Here is a 23,868-nt window from a genome sequence, read left to right as displayed (position 1 = left end):
TCGCCTTCAACCTTTTTCCCTGTTTATGGCATGGCTTTTCACCTATTTTATGCTTTGAGAATACATGGTGGATTTCATGATTACTAATTAGGTCACCGAAAGAACAAAAACTATCGCATGTCCATTTCTGTATGGCTGCCTGCAAAAACTTTAATCGGACATCACAGTGTGAAGTCAAAAACAGAACATGTGATCTTATATGAATCTAGAAAACAGATCTGCCTTTCCTTCTACCATGCATTCCATGAATATTAAAATCCTAATGCAGCTAGCTAGATATAGCGGATTTTAGAGTCTTTTTTTTAATCCACCATTGTTATTTTAAATATTAGCAGGTGTTCGATGCCAAAACAATGGGCAATATGTATCAATTAATTAAAATATTGGCAAATTTGTCCTTGTATGTTGGATTTTGTTCCTTCTATGGTAGACAAACCAACCTAGTCTATGAGCTGGGGTCATTTAAATCTAGCATGCATGTATCCCGTGCTATATATCTCTCTCTATCATTGCTTCAATTTTATAAACACTATATACAAGGATTATTAGCTAATTTGTGGACGGTGCGATGTATAGATGATTTTTTTATATAATTATAAGTATTATGTTACATATACATAAAATTAAATGACATATTATAAGAAAATAAAATTTTGAAAAAATTGTTCTACAAAATTCAAACATTCAATGAAGAAAAACAAAGTGAATATTTTCAAGCAAAATTTTATATTATCACAAAGTTGCTTCACTAATTTTGCACTATTTATGTTTTATTTCAGTTAAAGACAAGTTAATTTTATTTAAAAGAACAATTAAAATACTATTATATATTTTTATTATATTAATTTATTGATTCTTGAAATATATCGAAGTGGGATGTATCAACTTTTTAATTTAAAAACTCCATTATAAATAATTTTTCCTAATCTATAAATGCAATGAAGTTTTTTTTTTTTTTTTTTTGCTAAAAATTGTAATTAAGTTAATAAAAATAAATTATTTTTAAAAAATAAAATTTTATAAAAACAAAACGTTTTCTGTGTTTGGACCTGAAGTGGCCTTTTGTTTTCTTCCACGTTTCTGTTTTTCCAACTGAGAATTCAGCCCAAGCCAGAATCAACAGCTTTGAACTTTTAACCGCATTTGGCAATTGAAATTCCCTGATCCCACAGATTTGGTTTTTGGGGTTGTGGCCCTGTTCTTTCCATCACCACTGGTCTGATTGTTTGGTATGGCATCAATGTTTTGATGAGACCCCTGGAACAGAGGATACACCATACGCATTTGGTTTGTTTTCAGCCATCCTCATCTCCATAGGAATTGTGCTGATTGTGATTGGCTTGCCTTATTTTGGACTAAAAAAGCCCGTCGATTAAGAGCAGGTGCAAGTTAGGAAGCTAGAGTTACAAGAACAGGTTAAAACGCAGGCAGAAGCTGATGCCTAGGTTTGTAGAAGTACTTATCGGAATAACTTGACTCCGACTGCTGGAGATGCATTCCTTGATGATGCAGATTATGTTCTCGTCCAATAATACAGTAACCATTTGTTCAGTCTATGGCTTGCTAAAAGGAGTACAGCAGAAAAGGATAAATTTTATAGCACAGACGTACGATTAGATCCACAAAGTAATTAGATTCATTTACTTCCCAATGCTTTATTTGTTGGATGCAATGGGCTGAGAGACTCAGATAATGCCTCCATGCCTGACTTAAATCAACTAAGCAAATACTTTGTTTGTGGTATAAAGGAGAGATCTAGATCATAGTAAAAGCTACTCGATATAAACCTTAAGTATCCAGTAAGTTAAGGAAAACATGCCACTCTCCAACAAGCACCTTCATGCAGTTATTTTGTTATCAGCATGGCTCAATGTATTTAATTTTCAGCTTACCACTACAATAAAAACCACCATCTAGTATTTTTGCCATTATGTAGGGGTAGCAGCCCAATTTGCATAATGACTCAGTAATATCAAGAAAATAACCTGGCAATGACATCAATTGATCATCCGAAGTGTAAGCATTTCTATTGCACCCAAAAAGACACCAAGATTATCCTAAGCACATCAGATGTAGTATCATTACAAAAAGATATATCCTCTGGCTTCTCTCCTTCAGCCTGGTGTATTTGCATTACTTGAGGAGAGATCTTGTAAGATGTTCCCTTGCAGTAGCCAATGCTTGAGTTATCGTCTGTGCAACACCAAATGTGTTAATATTGTGGCAATAGTCATTGATATTTCACTATTTAAAGAATTCATTAAGGCTTCCTAGGGGAAGATATTATCAGAAGAAGAATTAAAAAAGAGGAAGGAGTGTTGCTTGTTTCAAGAATAAGGGTCGTCATACCTGCTCAGACAAAGGAGCTCCAGCATCCAAACTATGACTAGCTACCTTCCCCGCAATAACATTTGCATCAGTTTCAAGAATGATACTGCACAAAGATAAAAACAGTCAAACAGGGTGATAAGATAAGCATCTTCAGGGGACAGATGCTTCTGGTGACTTCCCTTACCATTCTTTTTCCCTTCGTTCTATATTCTAATTCCTATCCTTTTCTTTCCCCATCTAATGCATCCAACATTAAGGTGTGAATACAAAAAATCTAAATACTAGTCATTTATGTTTTTTGCTTTCAATCTTCTCACCTACATCATTATAGGGGTAAAACATGTGATTAGTGCAGAGGCATCCAGATGTTTAACCTAGTCTACCATCAGTACATTTGATGGTATTTTAGAGGGGGAGGGGGAAGAAGAATTAAGAGACATTTCCAGCCAAGAACTGTCTTGGTCTAATGAAATATCTGTGGATATCATATCAACAATAACATTTTCCAGTAGCAAAAACCAACTTCCATTGACCAATGACTAGTCAGTCTATGGCATGTGAAACTTTGAATCATTCAAGATTTACATTTTTACAGATCAAACCCAGATAGATACCAGAGACACCGCAAATAATCATACAAGCAAAGAAAACTGTCTATTAAAAGATTCACGAAACTGAAATAATTCAACTTCAACGACAATAGTACAACAAATGATAATTCATACCCGCCATCAACAATCTCATCGAGGCACAACAAAATAAGATCTAAGTTCTCCAGCGCCTCCTTCTTGTCCACAGTGCCTCTGGAACAATGGGTAGAGAAAACAAGGAAAAAAAGTCAAATTTAGGCATGATGATATCGCACACATGCTTAGAACGATGGTAATAGTAGAAAGAATTATGAAAAAACCTAAGGAGAAGTCCAACTGCATCAAAAAACCCCTGGAGCACTGTGGCCAAAATAATCTCGTTTTCATTTTCGCCTCCCGTAACAAAAAAGTGAAGGTCTTGAACGAACTTGTACACGACAATATAGTTCTCAAGCATTGTTATCTCAGCTGTAAACAAAAAATAAAGCACCAAGTTGAAATAGCAATCTGAAGCAACACTTGATCCAATGCCAACCCAGGATGTTTTCTGATTCACCCACATAAAAACAATGAAAACATCGTTCAAAACAATACATCCAAGGTAAACCCTTTGTGCACAAGGAAACAACCTTTTTAAATTCCCAAAAGGAAATAACTGATGAACTCACCATTGTCAGCCTTATAATCTGTATGATTTACATGTATACAGTCAGATCAACAAAAACATAGTGCAGAAACTAATCTACCTTCGGTACGGGCATTAGTCTTTTGGGTTTTGGTAAATACTGCTTTCTCAAAGGCTTCCTTTGCAGAATTCGTTGGCCAGTCATCTGAATAATACTTAACAGCTATACGTTTCCCTTCGGAATCCAAAAGAAGGATGTTCTTAATTGAAGGGCACAACTCCTACAAACAAGAAAAGCAAAGCTCATAGAGAGATTGGATCTGAGACTAGCTCTTAGAAAAATTAAAATTATAATGAAAATTTAAATTCAAATTCGAAGTCAATAAGTTTAGATCTGCGTTAGAGATAACTGAACATAGCCAAAGCAGATCTATAAAACGCAAATTAGAAAATTTTTTTCTTAAGGTTCGTACAATGCAAAATTGAAAGATAGAGAAAGAAAGCTGACCATTGTTATCTCGTTTGGAAAGATTTTCTCGGAAAAGATCGGATTTTTTTTTTGACAGATGTTCCTCTTAGCTGCAACTGTGCGTTTTAAGCGACGTGAAAGAAACGGGACGAAGGATGAAATTAATAAATGTAACTTACTATTATTACCAGCAAATTAACATTATTTGTTTAAGCGCCCCTTTATTTTCTGTATTTTTACTTTTGCCCCAATACTGACTTTGACAATTGACACCATCATGGGCAATTTTTTTCATTTTAAGCCTCTAAACAAAGACGTTAAAATTTTTTAAATTGTAATTCAAATTCTTACGCTTCTTTTTCAACAATTTTTTTCATCGTACTGCTAAACCAAACCAAAAGAAAATGGTATTACTTCAATATTTGAGATTTGTTCTACTGATTTATTTGTAGACAGCAACAAAATGTTTGATCCATGATCACTAAAACTAAAAATCTAACATTCAATCTACCAACAGATCACGTCACTGTCGGCAGAACCTTGTGATTGTACAATACCCTCTCTGCTCCTCTCTATAAAATTTTTCGGACATCTACAATCTTTACAACATCAAGAAGCTGCTGAAATCCTCATCAACATTGGAGTGAATACATAAGCTGTTTTTGTTACTCAAGCAAAGGTTTTCTTCCAGCTTGTCTGAGCGCGGATGTTGATCTTTGGACAGATGATGGCATGTTTCCGGCATCAAAGCAATTGTGATCTGACATCAATATCAGGAAATAAGTGGATATTCAGTGGTTACGATCAGAGTAGGAATCAATATGCTTTTATAGTGCAGCCAAATGTGTTAAAAGCTTTATCCAGCAAACTTGTTGAAGAAATCAATCTATTCTAATTACAATCCATTGAAGTATAATGATAGGAATAATAGGATTGCAAAAGTACGGCAAACATTCAACAAGGATTAAACTAAAATGTTTCGTTAAACAAAATATGAGCAAGCGTTTGAGCAGTTTTAGATGAACATGAAGTGCTGCAGAGACTACAAGTCAAATGATTGCTTTATTCAGTTCATAAAAGTGATCCTTTCTATCTTTAAACCAGATACACAATTCAATTTTCAAATAGTAAAAACTCCATTATCCAAAACAAATTATTCAAACTCCCAATAATGTTATACCTAACTATGGTAACAAGATCATATCATCGTTTATCACAATCTTAGTTGAAGTGGAATCAAGCTTTTGGTTTTCGACAGCAGGAACAGAGACAAGAGGCAAAGGTAAAGCTTCAACAGTGTGAAAATCTGAAGGGCCATTCAGGTTTCAAAAGGTCAACATGGGACATAGGATGGAAAGTAGACAATGTGCAAACAATAATGAATTTGATGATGCTGTAGACTTAGGTCCCCTCTTCAGATGATTTATTATCTCACATAATAAGACCTCAACTCTGATACCCTCAATCAGAAGAAATTCACACACATACACACAAAATTGAAGGGACTCTTGAATCAAATACAAGATCAAATGCAAATGCTATCATTGAGATATGAAACTTATAAGTTCAACACCTTATCCCCAAAGTGAAGCAAGAAATTCAACAGTTTCATAAATTTAGTATTACATAGGACTTTAAACAACAATTCACTTCAACTCCTCAACTCCTCAACAACTAGGATAATGTCACTGTTAATACACAATGAATATGCATCACCTTTACCTCAGATCAAATGACCACCTAACCCAGAGATGCAATAAAAATGCAGTAATAAGTAAGTTTTTCAGGTCCCAAAATAGGAAAAGTCCCCCCCACCCCCTAAATTTCTACAAACAAAACAAATTCACCAAAAACTAGTAGTACCACCAAATTAAAGAAATAAAGTTAATTAATTACCTAAAAATTTCAATGAATCCCCATTTGGCATCATCACTTTGAAACAGGCTTTTGCAACAAGGCAGTCAAGTAAACTTCCCCATTCTTCAAGCCACTTGGATCCGTCTTATTGGCAACTGCCCATTTCACTATCTTATAGCCAAGCTTCCCAATCAATGGCCCGTAAACTTTCTCCAGATCCGCTCCTTTACTAAAGAACCGATCCATCCACAAATATCCTCCTCCTCTCAACACTCTATCCACATCATAAAACATAAACTCCATCACCGTCACTGGTATCCACCTGTTCACCGCCCTACCACACCGGACCAGATCCATCGTCCCCTCGAAAACAGGCAGCCTTTGCTGCAACGGCACGTGTAAAGGCACCAACCCTCTTAAAGCCACGGCTTCATTGTAAGGTGCATTGACGTTCAAGGTGGTGGTCAATATCGTAACATTGTACAATTTTTTCATTATTGCAGCGAAGGTTCCAGTTCCGCCGGCTATGTCAATGCCAAGACGGATCACCGAGTTAGCTGACTTAGCCAATTGCATGAACTGGTTAACGGGTAGATCGAGTTCAGAAGAGTATTTTAGCAGGGAAGAGCGTTGAGCGTTGAGATCGAAGCCTATGGGGTTGTTTTGTGAAAGACAGGCAAAAGATTTACACGAGTATTTGTTCCAGATTACGGAGGAGTCAGGGAAGGAAATTGGGAAAGGGTTTAGAGGAAGAGAGGAAGGGGGTTTTGATGAGGTTTTCGAGAAGCAACGCCGACGTGGAAGTGGGTGGCAACCGTTGAGAATAAGGGTTTCTTGGAGGTCAGGGTCATAAGGGCAGACTGAAAAAGGAGAGTAATTCATGTACCTATGGAGAAGGTCAGGGTGGTTGTGGCAGGAAGAAGCAATGGGGCCGATTTGTGAGTGGAGGATGAGATCTTGAGGTACAGTGCGGCTAGGATTGGCTGCCGCGGTGGCAGTGGAGGGGTTGTGGCGCGTGAGATGGTTGATGGTGGCGCGTATAGTATTCAGCTGGCGTAGGAGGTGATCAGGTATAGGAGCAGGCAGAGGAGGTTTGGGAGATAGGACAGTGGAAGAAAGGTGGTAAAGGGAGAGGATGTTAGTAGCCACCATGGCTATGAGAAGGAGGAAGTTCAATCCCATGGTGAAACCCATTGATTCTGGTCTTCCTCCTCTCTACTTCTTCTATCTACGATGCTTTGATTCTTTCTTTTTCCTCGATCGTGGTGTTTGCTTACTTCAGGTTTTTGTCTCCTTTTCTGGTCTGGATTTTGGAGCTTTGATTAGTTTAAGTTCACCTCACTTCCCAGTATTTCAGTGTGAGATTAGATGCAATAATCTTGCTGTGGGTGTTCAGATTTGATCGGGGAGATTGAATGTGAACCGCTCGTTAGAATCAAGTGGGGTTATCAGTCATATAACTGACAAAAAACAAAGAAACAAAAAAGTGATAGAAACCTCATGCAAATCTAGATTTCATAGGCATCCAATCCAAATTCCAAAGCAGAAAGAAAAGGAAATTAGGATTGCAATTTGCATGGGCCAGTGGTCAGTGACTGTAAATAAAAGGGCTGCCTGAATTTTCCATTACTATTTTATCTTTGACGAAATTATAAACAACTGGTGTCACGTGAAATCAGGATTTACTTGGTTTTGTTGAAGCAATTTCATGCAGATTTTATATTGGTTTTACCTATAAAATTATAGTAGGATTTAGGAGCTGTCACCCTCTTCTACGTGGAAAAGGATGTTGCTACATTTCCACTTTGAAGAGGAAAGCATTTTTCTTTATGCCTTTCGTTTTCAGCAATTAATAAATTGCATTCTTTTTGCAATGAAAAGAAACTCCATTTTGTCTTTTATCTTTAAAGTTGATTTCTCTTTAGGAAAATGCTTGTAAAATGACATTTTTTTCCCCATGTTTCCTTTATTTTTTTATGATATGATTATTATTCTTTGCATTGATAGTAGATATATAAATGATATATTAATACTCATAAATTATTAAGATTTGATTCGAATAAAATTTAAATTCGACTTAATTATTATCAAATCGAATTCGAGTAGTTCGATTTATCGATCGAATAGAGTTCGAGTATTCTTATATTCGACTGTAATAACTTACGAACTTAATCAAATTTTTATATTTAAATATATTTTTATTATTTTAATTAATAAAATATCACTCGAGCATAAATAATTAAATTTTTATCAAATATAAAAATTAAATTTATTTTTATATGTTAATTGAACATAATCGAGTGAGTTTGATTTTTATCTCGAATCAACTTGAGCTAAAAAAATAAAACTTTAAAGAGTTCGAATTGAATTTCGAATCTCGAATTTTGAATCGTACCCAAATTTAATATTGTATCGACTCGAACTAGATTGATTATACCTTTAATTGATGGTTTAAATTTCATTATCAATTTATTAGTTTTTTAAATACATCCCAACTAAGTAAATGACAATCTTTTAATTTCATCAATAAAAAAAAATAACACATTAAATTTTATATTTTATACTCTTAAATTGACTGTATAAAAAATAAAAAAAATCTTGTTAAATTATAATTTAAATCTTTTTAAACCAGTTATTTTTATCAACAATAATATTTTATTTAATTCTTTAATCATCAAATCATTTTTTATTATTTATATTATTTTTTTGTGATCTATCTCTAAAAATGTTAACTTTAATTTCATTAATAAAATTTAAAAATTTCAGTAATAATATAAAAATCTTTTTTCTATCTATGAAATAACAATTTCTATAGACATACTTGGTAAAATTTGGTAATGATTTTTTAATTTGAGCTTGGTCTGAATGAAATTATTATTTTATTAACTAAATAATTTGTTGTTTAGATTTAATTTAAAAATGTATTTTAAATTTTATAATATAAAGTTATGGGTCCTTAGAGGAAAAAGAAAGCACCGCCGTGGGGCCCGCCCAGTGCGAAGGGCTTAAGTTTAGATACACGGATCACTTTGTGCCGAAGCTAAAGCTAAAGCCTGTTGTAATCTCAAAAACACGAAAACAGTAACCACTTTCCCTCTTTCTCTCTCCGGTGAAGAAGCGTTAATCCAACACTTTCCAATCCATGGTAATTCTTTTCATTTCCCGTTATTTTTCTTATTAAATTTCTCAGCAACCAAACATCTCATTAGGGTTTCACTCCGGTTCTTTTTTTTTTTTCCTCTCTTTGTTTGAACATTCCATTTATACTTGAGAGATAAATTTAGGTTAATTTTTTTGTTCTTAAATGCTAATTACCTCTAGTTCCAAGGTCAACTGTAATTAAGTTAAGTTACTTTGTGTTGATGTTTTGGAATTCTGGGGATTCTGAAATTTCCTAATTTTGAAGGCTGATCCTGAACTCGAAGCTATTAGAAGAAGAAGGATGCAAGAGCTAATGGCTCAACATGGCGTGGTAATCTATGGTCTTTTCATTTTAATTTATAAGGAATTCTAAATTGGCTTGCTGGTTCTTTTAATTCAATGGTAGTAATCAGAGTTTACTGATAAACAGGGGAATCAACAGAACCCTGATCAACAGAAAGCTCAGGAAGATGCCAAGAGGTCAGTTTCTTGTAGATGCATGTTGTTTTTAAGTCACATGTTTTAAGAAATTTTCATGGGATCAAGATAAACCATCGATTTGACAAATAAAAGCCATTAATTTAGGGAGGCAGATGAACGGAGGCAAATGATGCTCAGTCAGATTTTGTCCTCTGAAGCTCGTGAGAGACGTAAGTTTGTATGTTATTTCACCTTTTTGGTTGATTAAAGAAACCTGCTGTTAATTGCTTATATGCGTGTTCGTATAGAATTGCTTACTGTTCTAAGTTATTTTATTTGAATATGAAGTTTAATGTTCCATTCTATATTCATGATATAAAATGCATTGTTATATCTTCGAATTCATTTTACTTTGCCTAAATGTCTGTATTTGTCATCTTGGTTGTTTATGGTCTTATGATTTAGAAAATGAGCAGAAGTGTGCTTATTAGTATCTATTGATATTAAAAGGACCTAATGAGTTTGGACTTTAAAGAATCGTAGGAGACATATAATTGGAAGTCCTTCCAGGTAAGATGTTAGGATTCTAGGAAATATCTTGATCATTTAATTATCTTGTTTGTCAAAAATTGAATTTAATCTGTTCTCTTTTGCTAATCAAGGCACAGCTTACATTTGAATTGTATAGCGTGAGATATGTAAATATAAGAATAGACTGGGCATTCTGCAAAATATAAATTGAATTGGATAGGAATCAGGCCTCATGTGGGTTGTTGTGGTGGAAGGTTTAATTCAGTTATAAACCGGCAGGAATGAATCGTAGCATGATGAGGTTTTCTCTTTATATCATACTCCTATCAAGAACAAATAATCCATAAAACTTTCTCTTATGTGATTAAAGCCCCTCTTCCTCGCCCCCTTTTTTTCTTTTAAATAAAAACAAATTAAAGAGGATAATGAGAGGATGATGATATGATGAAGGTAAATAAAGATGAATGAATCAATACGACCAGGCATACAAATAATCCTTGTCATTTATGTTCTTTGCTGCAATAATTTTTTTGCAGTTGCTCGAATTGCCTTAGTGAAACCTGAGAAGGCAAGGGGTGTTGAGGATGTTCTACTAAGAGGTGCTCAGATGGGTCAGATAGTTGACAAGGTATGGTGAATTTTTTGTCTCATTGCTTTTTGTTGCATGCCTAATATTAAGAGGTGCAATTGTTCTGTGCCATATCTCTAACTTAGCTTGATAAAGAACTAAAATGTGTTTGGTTTAACCCATGTGAAGGTTTCTGAAGAGAGGCTTATATCACTACTGGAACAGATAAACACCCAAACAACTAAACAGACCAAAGTCACGGTAAGTCATCACAGGTTGCTTCTTATTTAATGTATCTGCTCACAGTTTGAAATATTTTGAATTTTCTCCATTGTTTATCTGATTTTACAGATCCAGAGGCGTCGGAGTGTTCTTGATGATGACGATTAGTGTGAAACCTCAGCCTCTTTTGTGGGTTGTATGTAAGATTCATGGAGTTCATGGACCCACTTTTAGTGGGTTTTTCATATTTTCAGACTGCGTTTCCTTTGCAATGCTGTGATAGGCTGAGTTGAGCAATAAACCTGGCCGTTGGATTACAGTTTATTGAGTCATGTCAAAATGCTTATATAAGTCAAAATATAATGGAGGTAGAGGTTTGGCAACTGATGCTTCATCTGGAATTAATCAATTCCTGAAATATAATAATTTTTTAAACCCAAACCAAACAACAGCTTCGGATGCCTGTTGGCTGTGCGGGTATGGTCCTAACAATTCCCTTGGTTACCTCAAAAAATCTTCGCACCGTCACAACCTAGCGGGCGCTTCTACAAAAGCTAGTGTCACTAGCAGATTCCTCTTCTTAAATCGAAACTAAATCTAAATGACACGGCAAAGAAACTGCTCCCTTGGCACAGACACTTTCGTGTGTCTCGTACGTATTACATGTCTTTCATGAGATAAAATATATCTTCCGTTTTACTTGGAAAAATAAAACTCCCGAAACCAAACAAAAATCACTCCCTTCATCCAAACTCATCCTGTCTCTTTCTACTCCGTGTTCTATGCACCAAACACAATTACATGCTCTATTTTTCTTATGCAGATTCACTTTCATATTCGTTTTTGTCAGACGATTTTCCATATGGAAAATGATCCTTTGCTACAGTATGTAAGTCCCAGAAAGAGAACACGCCACAGCCACCTCTCTTTCCTCTCCCAGAAAACAATGAGGTCTCTCTCCTTCTACCTTTTACCCAATCTGAATTAAAAGATAGACTCATATTTGGTCCCTCTCCATCCTCTTCTTCTCCAACTGAATCATCTCCAATTTTTTATCCCTTGATTTCATCCCTTAACTCACCCAATCCACTGTTGAGAATTTGTTTTGAGTCTCTTGCTCCCACACGGAAATTCTAGTGAAGTTATAAGCTTTGAGAGTTTGTCTTGAATTCTGAAAAGATTACTAAAATTATATGAGAAGATTCTTTGGTTTAAGTTTTGTAATCTCAATAGTTAGACACTAAAAGAAGAATAGAAACTAGATGAATAGTAAGTGGACTATTAAAAGAGGGTAACTATATTTTGAGATTAAGTTTAATTAAGTAGTTTTTTTTTTTTTTTTTGGTCATTTTTTCAAGTTCCAAAAGTTTCAGAATTAATAAAAACATTTTGTCAGTGGATAGAGTTTACAGTAGATATTTTTTATTAGGCCAAGTAAGTATATTTGTGTGTTTCTATTTTTAGGTCTGTTGCATTATTTGTGTTTGGGTGCTGTGCTGCGCCTGTTTGTTTTTGTTTCCAACAACTGTCTCCTTCTTCTTCTCGAAAAGACATTATAAATCTTCGAAACCCTCTTTTACAACAGAACCAACTATGATCACCAGCAACTGCGTCATGGTTAAAAGACCGAAATTTCACATGGTAAAAAACCAATCTTCACAGGTCCAAAACGGCACCTGCCATGGCAGTTTTAAACGATGACATCCACCCTTCAATTCCCAAGCCTCAATTTGGTTCCCAATCTATTGTAAGATAAGCTTTTGTTCTTTTAATGTTATATTTATCATTGCTTGTTGTTATATGTTGGTTTAATAGTCATAATTTTCTGGGTCATGAAACTCACCCTGTTGTTGATGCATTATATTTTTGTTTTGTCACAGTGTTCACATTTGGATATGGTGATATTGCCCTAATAGAGTGGCTACCAAGTTGTTTTCAATATTATTTGTGTTGGTCGGGTTTGGTTTTGTCAATATTTTTCTTAGTGGGATGGTTAGTTATGTACTTGAATTGCAAGAGAATTATTTGTAGAGAACTGTTCAACTGAGGGTCAAAAGAAGGACTCGTTGAGATCTTATATAATTGATGTGAAAAAGGGGAGAATGAGGATAAGAATGAAGGTGAGATTGGCATTAGGAGTTGTGGTTCTTTGTATTGGAATTGGTGTTGATGTTATACATTTTGTTGAGAGTCTTGGGTGGTTGGATTCTTTTTACCTTTCTGTGTTACGTCGGTTATTGCCGTTGGAACGGTGATATGGCGTTTAAGACATTGCCTGATAGGATTTTTGGCTGCTATTCGGTTGCTTGTTTAGAATCTGGCCGTTGCTTAAGAGGCATAGGAGTACAGCAAAATGGGTTCTTGGTCAGGACATGACTGTCTCGGAATTTCTTGCTGCTGATAGTTAGTTATGTTTTTATATGAAATTTGGTTACTACTCTAATTGTCCATCTTCATATTTTTGACTTTCTAGTAGTTGTATGCTTGAAGCTTATTGATTGAGGCAATAATACTTGAAAGGTTAATATACTTTTGGCACTTGCTGTAGTTTTCCCCTTTTCCCCAGTAATTGCTGTAGTCCTTTTATTTCTTTGGTTGACATTTTCTAATAAAGAGAGCCTGCTAGGTCAAGTATGATCTTCTCAATTGAATTATAATAATCATCTAAACTGCTTATTACCCCCTTGCACAGACAAACACTACAAAAAATGTGCCTGAATGGTACCTATTCCTTTTGAAAGTTTGGCAGAAATGGGCCAGAACAACAAAATTTTCAAGTAGCTAATCCCAGCAATTTGGGTTAAATTGACACTGCTTCTTTCTAGAACAGACTGCAGAAGTTGCAGAACTGTTTCTTCTAAATTTGAGGTTCTAAGAGATACTTTGTTGAGGAGAAACGCAAGCCTTTTGCATTCTGAACTGTCTTATAGTGCTGCTTCTTGCCATGCTGCTAGTTTTCTTGACCAATGGTGTTTATCTGCGGCATATATTTCCTGGTGGACCGCTTAAAATTTATGAATTATCTCTGACCAAAGTGTACATGGGCCTAGAATATATGATTATAACCAAGATCGGTACGTAGTTGCTTCTTTGATGCAGTGATTTTGTATACATTGGGTACTTTCCCTCTTTTTTTTTTCATGCTAGGTAATTGATTCAACACATGGTTTATACGAACCTTCATGCATATTCAGTTGGCCCTCTCGCTCATTCATACGAACCGTCTATTGGTCGGATGGTTGGAATGGAAGGACAAAGTCTGCTGACTGATGCTATATACAATTTTGTACAAAAAAAAATTCTTTATATAAACAAATTGCATTTATTCTTTTTCTCTTTCTGATTTATATAAACAAAGGGCTTTGTCTATCCCTCTATGTCAGATCTCAGATGTTCCATAGAACAACCTTGTATAGTAATTTAGATAATCAAAACCAGTCCAAACTGTAACAAAAATTTCCAAATCAATTAGAACCTGTTTCAGCTCTGGTCACCTACCGGGGGGTGATTTATAACAAGGCTTAGCAGGAAAAAATAATGATCTAAGCTTTACATGAGGGAAATATTGATGCTTCTTTTGTTTTTCTTCTTACTATTTTTTAAAGAACCGGAAGAAAAAAAATGAAGTCAGTGGTCTGACCTCCATTTCCAGTTCCCACTGCATTAATTAATGATAGCATGGATAGCATGGAATCTTGCAGTCAAGTAGTTAATGATGTTGTGTCTTTTCTTTTTTTTCTTGCTGAACAGACATGATGTTGAAAACACACCTAATCCTTGTTGCCAATTCCATCATGAACAGCCGACACATTGGTTCAATTTGGTATCACCTTGACTTCTGTTCATGCCTAGGCCTAGCTACTCATCGGGCAGGGCCAATAAATGCCCAATTTTCGTGATTAAAAATATCAATCCCAAGTCCTAAACTCCCACGTCTATCCATTTTCATCGTAACACAAAGCTTTGATCTCTTTAACACAAATCTACTTTTGTTTTACATGGCATGATAAATGAGATTCTCAATTGTTCACATAATATCACATGATTGTTGACTATTGAATCCATACATTGGAGGGTTTGAATTCAACTGTAGATTGAAGGATAGCAAGCAAAGTCAAATGGATTATTACGAGAATTCCAACAGTTGAATATTATACATTTATTTGATTCATTTATGAAATCGAGTTGAGGAATCATTTTTATACTTGATGATTCAAGTGGTCGATAAGCCCATTCTTTTGTCATTAATTAGATCAATGACTTCATTGACCGCAGTTGTTCTCGAAATCTTGGATTCCTAGTAGCAGTTTTGCTTCTTTGACAGAGTCATAAAGGATAAAGTAAACTTGCATATATAGGCATCATTTTCTGTTCATTTATTTTATTCAGAAGATCAGCTGATATCCAAGCACCAAGCTGAGCATTTTTGCTTGGAAAATTCGAAAATTAGCCCACAAACAACAATTTGTAGGGACAAACAAACCCATCAACATTAAGAAACTTTACATTGAAGTCAAGGTTTTTTTTTTCATCATCATGACCAGACGAATGAATTCAATGCAATCTTTTCTGGTCTACCAGGCGAAAAATTCAGTGAATTAGTGAACCTTTTTGAAATAAAAAAGTAGCCTTTAGACCATGTCTCTCTATGTATTCTTTGTCTTCCATAAAGCAAACTTTATTACTTTTATATTCAAAAGTTCAATTGAGTATAAACCTTGATTAGGGCTAAATTTTTTCTCAATTTCATCGAGATTCAATCATAAAACGTATATTTTGGTATTGAAAACATTTGAGTTCTCGAATGAATCTCTAATTTTTTTTCTTTTCTTTTTCTCCCATATCTTTAGAGCTTAAATTGGAGAATCAAAACAATCCCTATTTAAGTTGTAGTGAAGTGGACTGGACAGTCCGTCTTCAGCAGTGATCTTAACTGTGTGATCAAGACCCTGAATTTGATTTAGCATGTGCCGTTTACCAAGGAGAAAGAAAAAGAAAAGGAAAGAACGAAAAAACTGATAACATAAAATATGCATCACGGCATTAGCAAGTCAACTGAAGAATTTTCAACGTTGATGACTCTATCAAACAAATATTAACACATTATTTAATACTAATATGTTTCATATTTATAAAAAAAATTAAAAAAATGAGACTCTTTTATTTTTTTAATAAATAAATCATAATTTAAAAATAAAAAAATTTCTATCCTTTTCCGTAATTACTAATAGATAAAATGGTGGGACAGATCATTGAAAATAAATAAATTATAACTTACGAAAGTAGGAATGAATTATATTAAAGAAATTGACACTTGAGCTTAAGTAGTTAGAATCATTCAAAAATGTTGTTTGACTGCTTGAAAGAATCAAGCAATGGGAAGAGCTTTCACATTAGACAAGCTCAAGTTAATTAAGATTGAGATGCTTTACAGATTTGGTCAGGCATTGCATTTTTTTTTATTAAAAATATTGTAACTTTTATTCGAAATCATAATTAATGAAAGAAAATTGTAGATTTAAAAAAAAATCTTAAAATCTTGACCCCTTTGAACATTCCATGTGGAGTAGACGGTGAATTATGATTTTTTTTTTTTTTTGTAAAAAAAATTCAAAGTTAGAGAGATTGTTCAATCTCTCAATATAAAAAATACCGTATCTAACAATTTAAGATAGATAGTTACAGATTGTGTATTTGAGATGACTTCAATAAGTGATTATTGACATGACTCGAATCCAAGATTTTTTCATCGAATAAGACGAGTTTTAACCAATTAAACTAACTTTTTATTGATAATAATGAATTATGATTGATACACGTTAACTTTCCTTTTTCAGTATAAAATAAATTATTTGTATGAAAAAAAAAATGATAGCACTAAATATTGGAGAAATTATTTCATTTACATTAATAAAAATTTAAAATTTTATAAGTAAGATTAATAGAATGACATATATTTTTTAAAATATATTAAAAAATATTTACAAAAATTAAATACGTGCCAATCTCTGAAATAAACATTATATAAAAACCAACTCATTAGTACTAATTGGAATGAGCTAGGTGATTAAGATTTTGGATGATGTAAATTGGTTACGTGCTAAACTTTCTCTATTTTTCAGATATTTTTATTGCAAATTAGGAAAAGCAATTTAATTGTGCTCAGCTCCTATTAAATAGGAGTAATGTAAAGAAAAACCCAGTTGGGAAGTCTGCTTCATTAACTTTTTTTTTTTTTGGAATTTTCAACATACTTTGGTTTAATGATAGTTCATCCAAAATATATACATAAAAATTTAGCAAAGAAAAGGAATATACATTAAACTTCAGAGGAATTGACCAAACTTGTACTTAAAAATAGGAAAATTAAGTCAATCGTGGGAAATAGGCAATTCCATATTTTTGGTTCCTTCACTATCATATGAATTCCATACTCATTTCCAACATTTTTGCCGTGCAAAACCTACTAACAATCAAGTTTCACGAAATCCACGTTTTGTTTTAACCCAAGACAACCGACAATACTCTCCACCCTTCTCACGTAAACAAAGTGATTGACCGTGGATTTTTCTTATCACATTAAAAGTTGCAGGTTCCAATGAATTTATATATATAATTTTTTTGGGTCAAGTATAATGATAAGAAAATCCAAGAGTAAATTAAGAATTTTAAAAAATTTTAAAAAATTATTTACAAATTTCAGCATATTCCTAATTGTTACAGGAAATCTTATCTTACTAACAAATTAACTGCATAATTTGTTTGTAAAGTATTAAAATTTTAATTTTAATGGTAAAAATTGAATCATGACAATTTCAATTATATAAAAAAATTTTCGTTTTCATTCAACAATTTTTTAGTTGCTTGGACTGTCATTAATATGCCAATTTTGTTGTTAAACAGTGAAATAAAAAAATTTGACTAAGAAAATTATAAAGGATGCTTAAATATTAATGCAGACTAATAAAATCTGTAAAAAACACATTTTCATCCGCACTCATCACTACATTAATTGACAAAATATTTTATATAGTATAAAGTGAATTGCTATTTATGGCTTTGAGAACTACTTATTCCTACTTGTACCTACATTTTTTTTCCTTAGGCAAAGGATATAGGTTTCTTTATATATATTATTAGAAAATAATGATGATTGTAAATTGTAATATGCAAATATTAATTACTCGGTGAATTCGAAAATCAATTCAATCGGTTCATGAATCATTTTTAAAAGATGACATCTAATAATTTAAAATTTAAATTTTAGCATATATAATCTCTTTTTTCTATTCTCATACTAGACCTCTTTTAGTCTTTTGTAAAAAATTATTAGTTGTTTGGTACTGATCTTAAGCTTAATTAGGATGTAATTAAGCATAAATTCTAATTAATAATTACTTCACCCACTATATGACATGTCACAAATGACATTTAGGATAACATATAATCAAATTCAAGAAAACATATATCGATGACAAAAACTTAAAGATTTCAAATTTTCGAATTTTCGAATGAAAATTTTTTTTTCTCATTACATTAATTACATGTACGAAATGAAAACAAAAAATTCCATGAGGCTTTCCTTGCTAATAACTTAACCTAACATCTCAAATTCGTAATTTGTTTTTTAAATTTCACGTAATTAGATTAGATTTGATTGTAACTTTGAACATAAATTTGAACCCTTCTTTATTAATAGAATATCACTAAACCCTAGATATGACTTATATCTAACCCTAATTATAAGAATTTATTCTTCCCATTTTTGGAGCTCCAATGACAAAAGTGAATGGTAGCAACACTTAATAAAACGTGGTGGGATGATGTATGAACTTATAGCTGGGGAAAGGCTAATTTTGTGGCTGGAATTATGGGGAAGAGTCGACATCTGAAAGATTCCTTTTTTTTTTTTTCATTGTACACACCTAACCAAAAACCTGCCCTCCTGTATTGATAATGACTATATTTTGCCATGCTTTTGATTTATGTCACATATAATGGATGCAAACTCATTCATAAGGTCAACAATCTCATGCTCTTTATTTTCCAACCCAAAAAAATTCAAGTTCTTCCTTTCATCAAATGTCGTCTTGCTTAAGCAATCTACCTTGATCACTCCACTCAAACCACATCCCATTTCTTTATATAACACAAATACTCTTCATAATTTATATATCAATCGAGATTCAATTTTGTGAGAAGCACTTCAAAAAAAAAATTGTAAATACAATGAGATTGACACGGGAGCGTGTTTTTAAAATTGTTTGAGGAAAAAATTAGGTTTGAATAAAATTTGAGATATTTTATTAAAAAAAATATCTTTTTATATTTTTATATATAATATCTATTTCATTCATTTAGCCACATTAATATTCAAAACAAATATTATCTATTATATATACAAAAAAAATACATATAATAATAAATTATAAATATATGTTTATACAAACGTACATACATAAAATACATTTTTTTTGGTTTGAGGTAGCATGATAGTATAACTTTTATTATTAATCATTTGACCTTAATTTTTTTTTTTTTCGCTTTTTGGTTTAAATGACCAAGAAACTCAACTTCCATGATTTATGGTTTCTAGTGATCAATTTTGAAATTATTTGTTTGAAGGAGAAAGTGTTCGTTTTATTTATTCAATCATTTTATTCGACCTCCAAAATTATGAGTCTATGATCAAGTTATTACTCGTTTTAATCATATGAAACCACACCTACTTTTAGACATCGGCTACGATATTACATAAATCGAGAATTCCAAGTCAATTCATATGCATAAAAATAATAAATTTGCAAACTCTTATTTCATTAATGGAGAAAATTTATATGGAATTTTTTAGGTGAAATTTGTGATTTAAAAAAAATAATTTAATAAAAAAATTCAAATAAAAAATTTGATATAGTTTAATGTGAATATCAACTATATGTAAAATTTTTTTTAAAATATTATTTATAATTTAAATTTGATTGATACTTATTTAATGGTAAAAAAATTATTAATATTTTGACTAAAAATGCCTATTTAAAAATATATATCAAAATTTATTAAAAATTTTTTAAAATTTTACACACTTAATTTATGTAACGAAACTTTCAATTTATCAATTTTAATTTTTAATTTTAACTTTTATTTTATTATTTTTAATTAAAAAAAATTCACCTAAAAAACTTCATCTAAATATTTTCCTTAATTAATCAAGATTTTATGTTTTTTTTCCCTCTACGAAAATGATGGCCTTGAAACGAATTATGAATGTATTATTAGAAAACCCTAAAATTTGGTTCATGTCATGTCATGCATAAATAACTTCCTCTTTGCTTCTTTTTCTTCTGATATCTTCAAATTAAATAAAAGTTATTTCAAAAGAATTCATGATTTTGTTACTCAACAACTAACATTTTAGGAAAGTGGGTTCCATGTCATTCCATAGTAGATAGAAATGCACCTTTACCTTATGAATATTCAAAATAATAAACTCAAAAATTAAAAATTAAAAAAAAGAAAGAAAAACATAGAGAAAGAAAGAGGAAGAAGAGTCATTGGTGAATTGAAGCAAAAAATAACCTACTAGAAAATTAAGATGCTTTCTTTCTTTATTTTTTTCTTTTTTTAAAATAATTTTTTATTTGTTTTATAATTTTCGTGTTATGACTAGATTTATTAAAATAGACAATACGTATATTCCAATTAGGACTAATCGGACCTTGACAGAGATTTTTGAGCTCAAACTCAACTTAAAATATTAAATTATTAATAAAAATATTAAAGTTGTATTATCACATATATAATAAATATATAATTTTTTATAATTTTATATTCAAGTTAGACATTTTACTTATAATTAATTAATTTTAAGTTAAATATTTAACAAAAAAATTAAAAAATTAATATTTTAATATATATTTTAAAAAATTTAAATCTCTTGAATATGACGAATTGGATCAAATCTTGAACATAACCTTTAAAAAAAACCTAACCAGACTAATCTGACCTGTGAACACATGTAGCTATGATAAAGGCAACTTAATTAATAAAATTTTATTCTTACGCAAACAATTACCCACAAATTACGGCATGACATGTACGTATCCGTTCATCAATAATATAGTTTGAGTATAATTTTATTCAAACCTTTTTTAATTAATTAATTAATTAATTAATTAGATTTTGCTTTGGAATAAAAGAAAGCTTTTAACTAGTTTATAAGTTGAGATCATCATCATAATTTTAAAATCTTTAATAATCAAATGGATTTTCATAGCATACAATTCATAAATAATTAATTTCACCTATAAAATCTTTTGATGCTTACAATAAATATTAGCTCCACTATCACATCATTCTTATTGATGATTTTGGGTTTTAAATTTTGAAATTTTTGTGCAATTTTGGCCTTTGAATTTTTTTTTTTTTCAAAACTTGATGTCTCTGACCAATTCTTTGGCATAGTGATGAGTTAGGTATTTCATAATTTATAATGTTATCATTTTTTCCTTTCCATTTTTAGTTTATAATATGTATTTAATAATAAATTTTAATCATTTTCTTTGTATTTGATGACTGTACTATTTTTTTTTTTTTTGGTTTAAAGTAGAGTAACGTCTTATTACATGAAAAGGGGGAGGGAAAAGCTTGGTTCAAACCTAAATTTTAATGTATTCCTTAAGGCTTTTTTTGTTACTAGATCAAGAAGTGGAAGATGACTGCACTATCTTTTGGTTTGAGGAGAAAGGATTAAATGCTAAACATAAAAAAAAATTTCTTGTTCCTTCCTTCTATATATATGGGAGGCCGAAATTTAAGAGATAGAAGGAGGATTGTGAATGTCGGAGATTGAATTTTAAACTTTATTAAAATTTTTTTTTTAAAATTAAAAATCGATAAATCATTTGAATTAAATATCAAATTCGAATTGCAGGATTTTATAAAATTAAATTTACTTGGAATGAAAACGAAAGAGAAGTAATTGCAAAGAGTGTCAGTTTGCGGATCAAATACAGGTAGCTATTAGGAAACATCAATGGGATGATTACCGGTGAACTAATTAATTTTTCTTGGCACAGCAAATATGGATACATGATACATCAATTGCACAAATTGACGGTGTTGAAGACAAATTCGGCGACAACTCTTCATAAATGTGATCTTCATAACTGGCTAACAACATTTAATCACCCCCCAGATGTCTTCTTCTTAGCTAATTTGTGATTTGATCCACTTTACCTGATTTTCGGTTCCAAACACTGAGATTCTGCCCATCAATTAAGTTTTTCTTGGTCCAAAGCAATAAATAAGAAAAAATGAAAATTTTTAAAGACGTTGGTATTTATAAAAATTTTAATTTTAATTCAATTGATTTATAAAATTATTTTTAAAAAATATCATTAAATCTATTTGATTTTTAAATATCAACACTTGTAATCCCGTTTTGATTATTGTCGTAACAGTTTTGGGACCACCAGACGTAAAAAAGTTTTAAAATCGAAGTAAATAGGGGAGTCGTCACTAATCTTTATTAGAGTGTGATTGACCACCAAAAAATTTATCTTTTTAATAAAATCATAAAAACGAGTTTAAAGTTTATCAAAAAGATAAATTTCAATATACGAAAAATCAGGTTAAGCTTGGGATTCGGTTACGTGTGAGAAAGGATTAATACACCCATAACGCCCATAAATTGGTACCATTTAATTATGCGCTATTTTCGATGTTGGATAAAAATAGTTTTGACTTAAAATTTAATACTAATTCCCTTTGTTTAGAAAAATAAAATTTTGCTAAAGCTCTTTATTTAGAAATATCGAGAAAATTTTGAAGTTAAAGAATTATCTTAAAATTTTTCAACATCTAGGTAAAATTTAAAATAATTCTTTTCGCTTAACATTTAATACAATAATCCTTAAAATGAAATAACAATCTTTATAAAAAATTATTGGTAACTCTCCAACATCTAGGGAAAGTACCAAGAATTATTTCTTTCGGAATGTTATTTTTATTTTATTTTGTAATATCATAATTTTTTTTAAATGTATTATTCTTTTTTTATTATAAAATATTTTATCATCAAATAGTAAATAAAAATTAAAGAGAGAATAATGTAGACAATTATTGATGATAACATGCTAACGTATGTATGTTAATGAATGTCATGTAAAATGAAATGCAATTTAAAAGTTGGATTCTTAAGTATAATTAGGCCACCCTGACTCTCCAACATCTAAGCAGAGCTTAGATGCGACTATTTATATTTAACATCACAATTTACTATTATACTTTTTATTTATTAATCTTATTATTAATGCGAATTAAGAATTCGTGTAAAAAACTTAACGAAGTAAAGTTTCCTAAATACCCCATCATCTAGGCGACATTCAGAAACAGATCACTTCAAATGAGATTTTCACACGTGTCCTTAAGATTTTTAGAATGTTTTGAATAAGGGCTTGAGTAAAGGTTTTAAGGTTAGGGTTTCAAGATTTTGAAGATTTGGATTTTAGGGTTTGGTTTGAGTTTTGAAGGTTTTTGGGTTTGGTTTTAAGGTTTAGAGAGTCTTAAGGCTTTGATTTTAGGGTATAGAAGGTTTAGGGTTTTGATTTTAGAGTTTGAAGATTTTAGGGTTTCGATTTTAAATTTTAAGGTTTGGGGTTTTGATTTAAGGGTTTGGATTTTAGGGATTTGGATTGAAGAGTTTAAAGGTTTGGGATTTCAGATTTTATGAGGTTTTAGATTTTAGGGGTTTCGGATTTTAGGGAGTTTGGATTTAAGATATTTTAGTTTTTTAGGGGTTTCAGATTTTTGGATTTTGGATTTTTAAGATTTTGGATTTTAAGGGATTTTGGATTTTAGGGGGTTTTAGAAATCTAAGATTTTAAAAATTAAGAATTAGTGTTCAAGGTTTCGTTTTTAAGAAAATATGAACATCTCTAAAAATCCTCAACATCTAGGCGAATTTTTGAAGCAAGTTTAATTTTAATGATTTTTAAAAATTAATTAAAAATTTCTTATATATTTTTTTTTATGAAAATTTTTTAATAATAATTTTTCAACATCTAGGCGAAATTATTTCTTTAGAAAAATATTTTTTATTCCCTACAACATCTAG

At 31.5% G+C, this 23,868-nt stretch overlaps 2 protein-coding genes and 2 pseudogenes across 3 annotated transcripts; 2 read left to right on the top strand and 2 right to left on the bottom strand.

The window, feature by feature from the left end:
- Positions 1 to 1,804: 1,804 nt before the first annotated feature.
- On the bottom strand, positions 1,805 to 4,186 carry LOC111278104 (coatomer subunit zeta-1-like). The gene is made up of 6 exons (XM_022864578.2): positions 4,055 to 4,186; positions 3,668 to 3,827; positions 3,242 to 3,389; positions 3,057 to 3,134; positions 2,350 to 2,434; positions 1,805 to 2,193 (listed from the first exon to the last, which is right to left on the bottom strand). Exons 1-6 carry the CDS (start codon positions 4,055 to 4,057, stop codon positions 2,134 to 2,136), a joined length of 534 nt encoding a protein of 177 aa, XP_022720313.1. The 5' UTR covers positions 4,058 to 4,186; the 3' UTR covers positions 1,805 to 2,133.
- Positions 4,187 to 4,400: 214 nt separating this feature from the next.
- LOC111278103 (putative methyltransferase At1g29790 pseudogene) lies at positions 4,401 to 7,713 on the bottom strand (annotated as a pseudogene). Its single transcript, XR_016344111.1, has 2 exons — positions 5,912 to 7,713; positions 4,401 to 4,775 (listed from the first exon to the last, which is right to left on the bottom strand). The product of XR_016344111.1 is annotated as a putative methyltransferase At1g29790 pseudogene (transcript).
- A 1,170-nt stretch (positions 7,714 to 8,883) lies between these two features.
- Positions 8,884 to 11,137, top strand: LOC111278101 (uncharacterized). The gene is made up of 7 exons (XM_022864575.2): positions 8,884 to 9,017; positions 9,279 to 9,344; positions 9,444 to 9,493; positions 9,599 to 9,663; positions 10,501 to 10,592; positions 10,722 to 10,793; positions 10,884 to 11,137. Exons 1-7 carry the CDS (start codon positions 9,015 to 9,017, stop codon positions 10,920 to 10,922), a joined length of 387 nt encoding a protein of 128 aa, XP_022720310.1. The 5' UTR covers positions 8,884 to 9,014; the 3' UTR covers positions 10,923 to 11,137.
- A 1,262-nt stretch (positions 11,138 to 12,399) lies between these two features.
- On the top strand, positions 12,400 to 13,283 carry LOC111278102 (two-pore potassium channel 3 pseudogene; annotated as a pseudogene).
- The last annotated feature ends 10,585 nt before the right edge of the window (positions 13,284 to 23,868 follow it).

Source organism: Durio zibethinus, chromosome 8 (assembly GCF_047325235.1).
Source record: "Durio zibethinus cultivar Kanyao isolate XHJ-2024 chromosome 8, ASM4732523v1, whole genome shotgun sequence".
Taxonomy (NCBI): Eukaryota; Viridiplantae; Streptophyta; class Magnoliopsida; order Malvales; family Malvaceae; genus Durio; species Durio zibethinus.
Note: the sequence above shows the minus strand (reverse complement) of the source record. Positions and strands in the feature narration are given on the sequence as shown.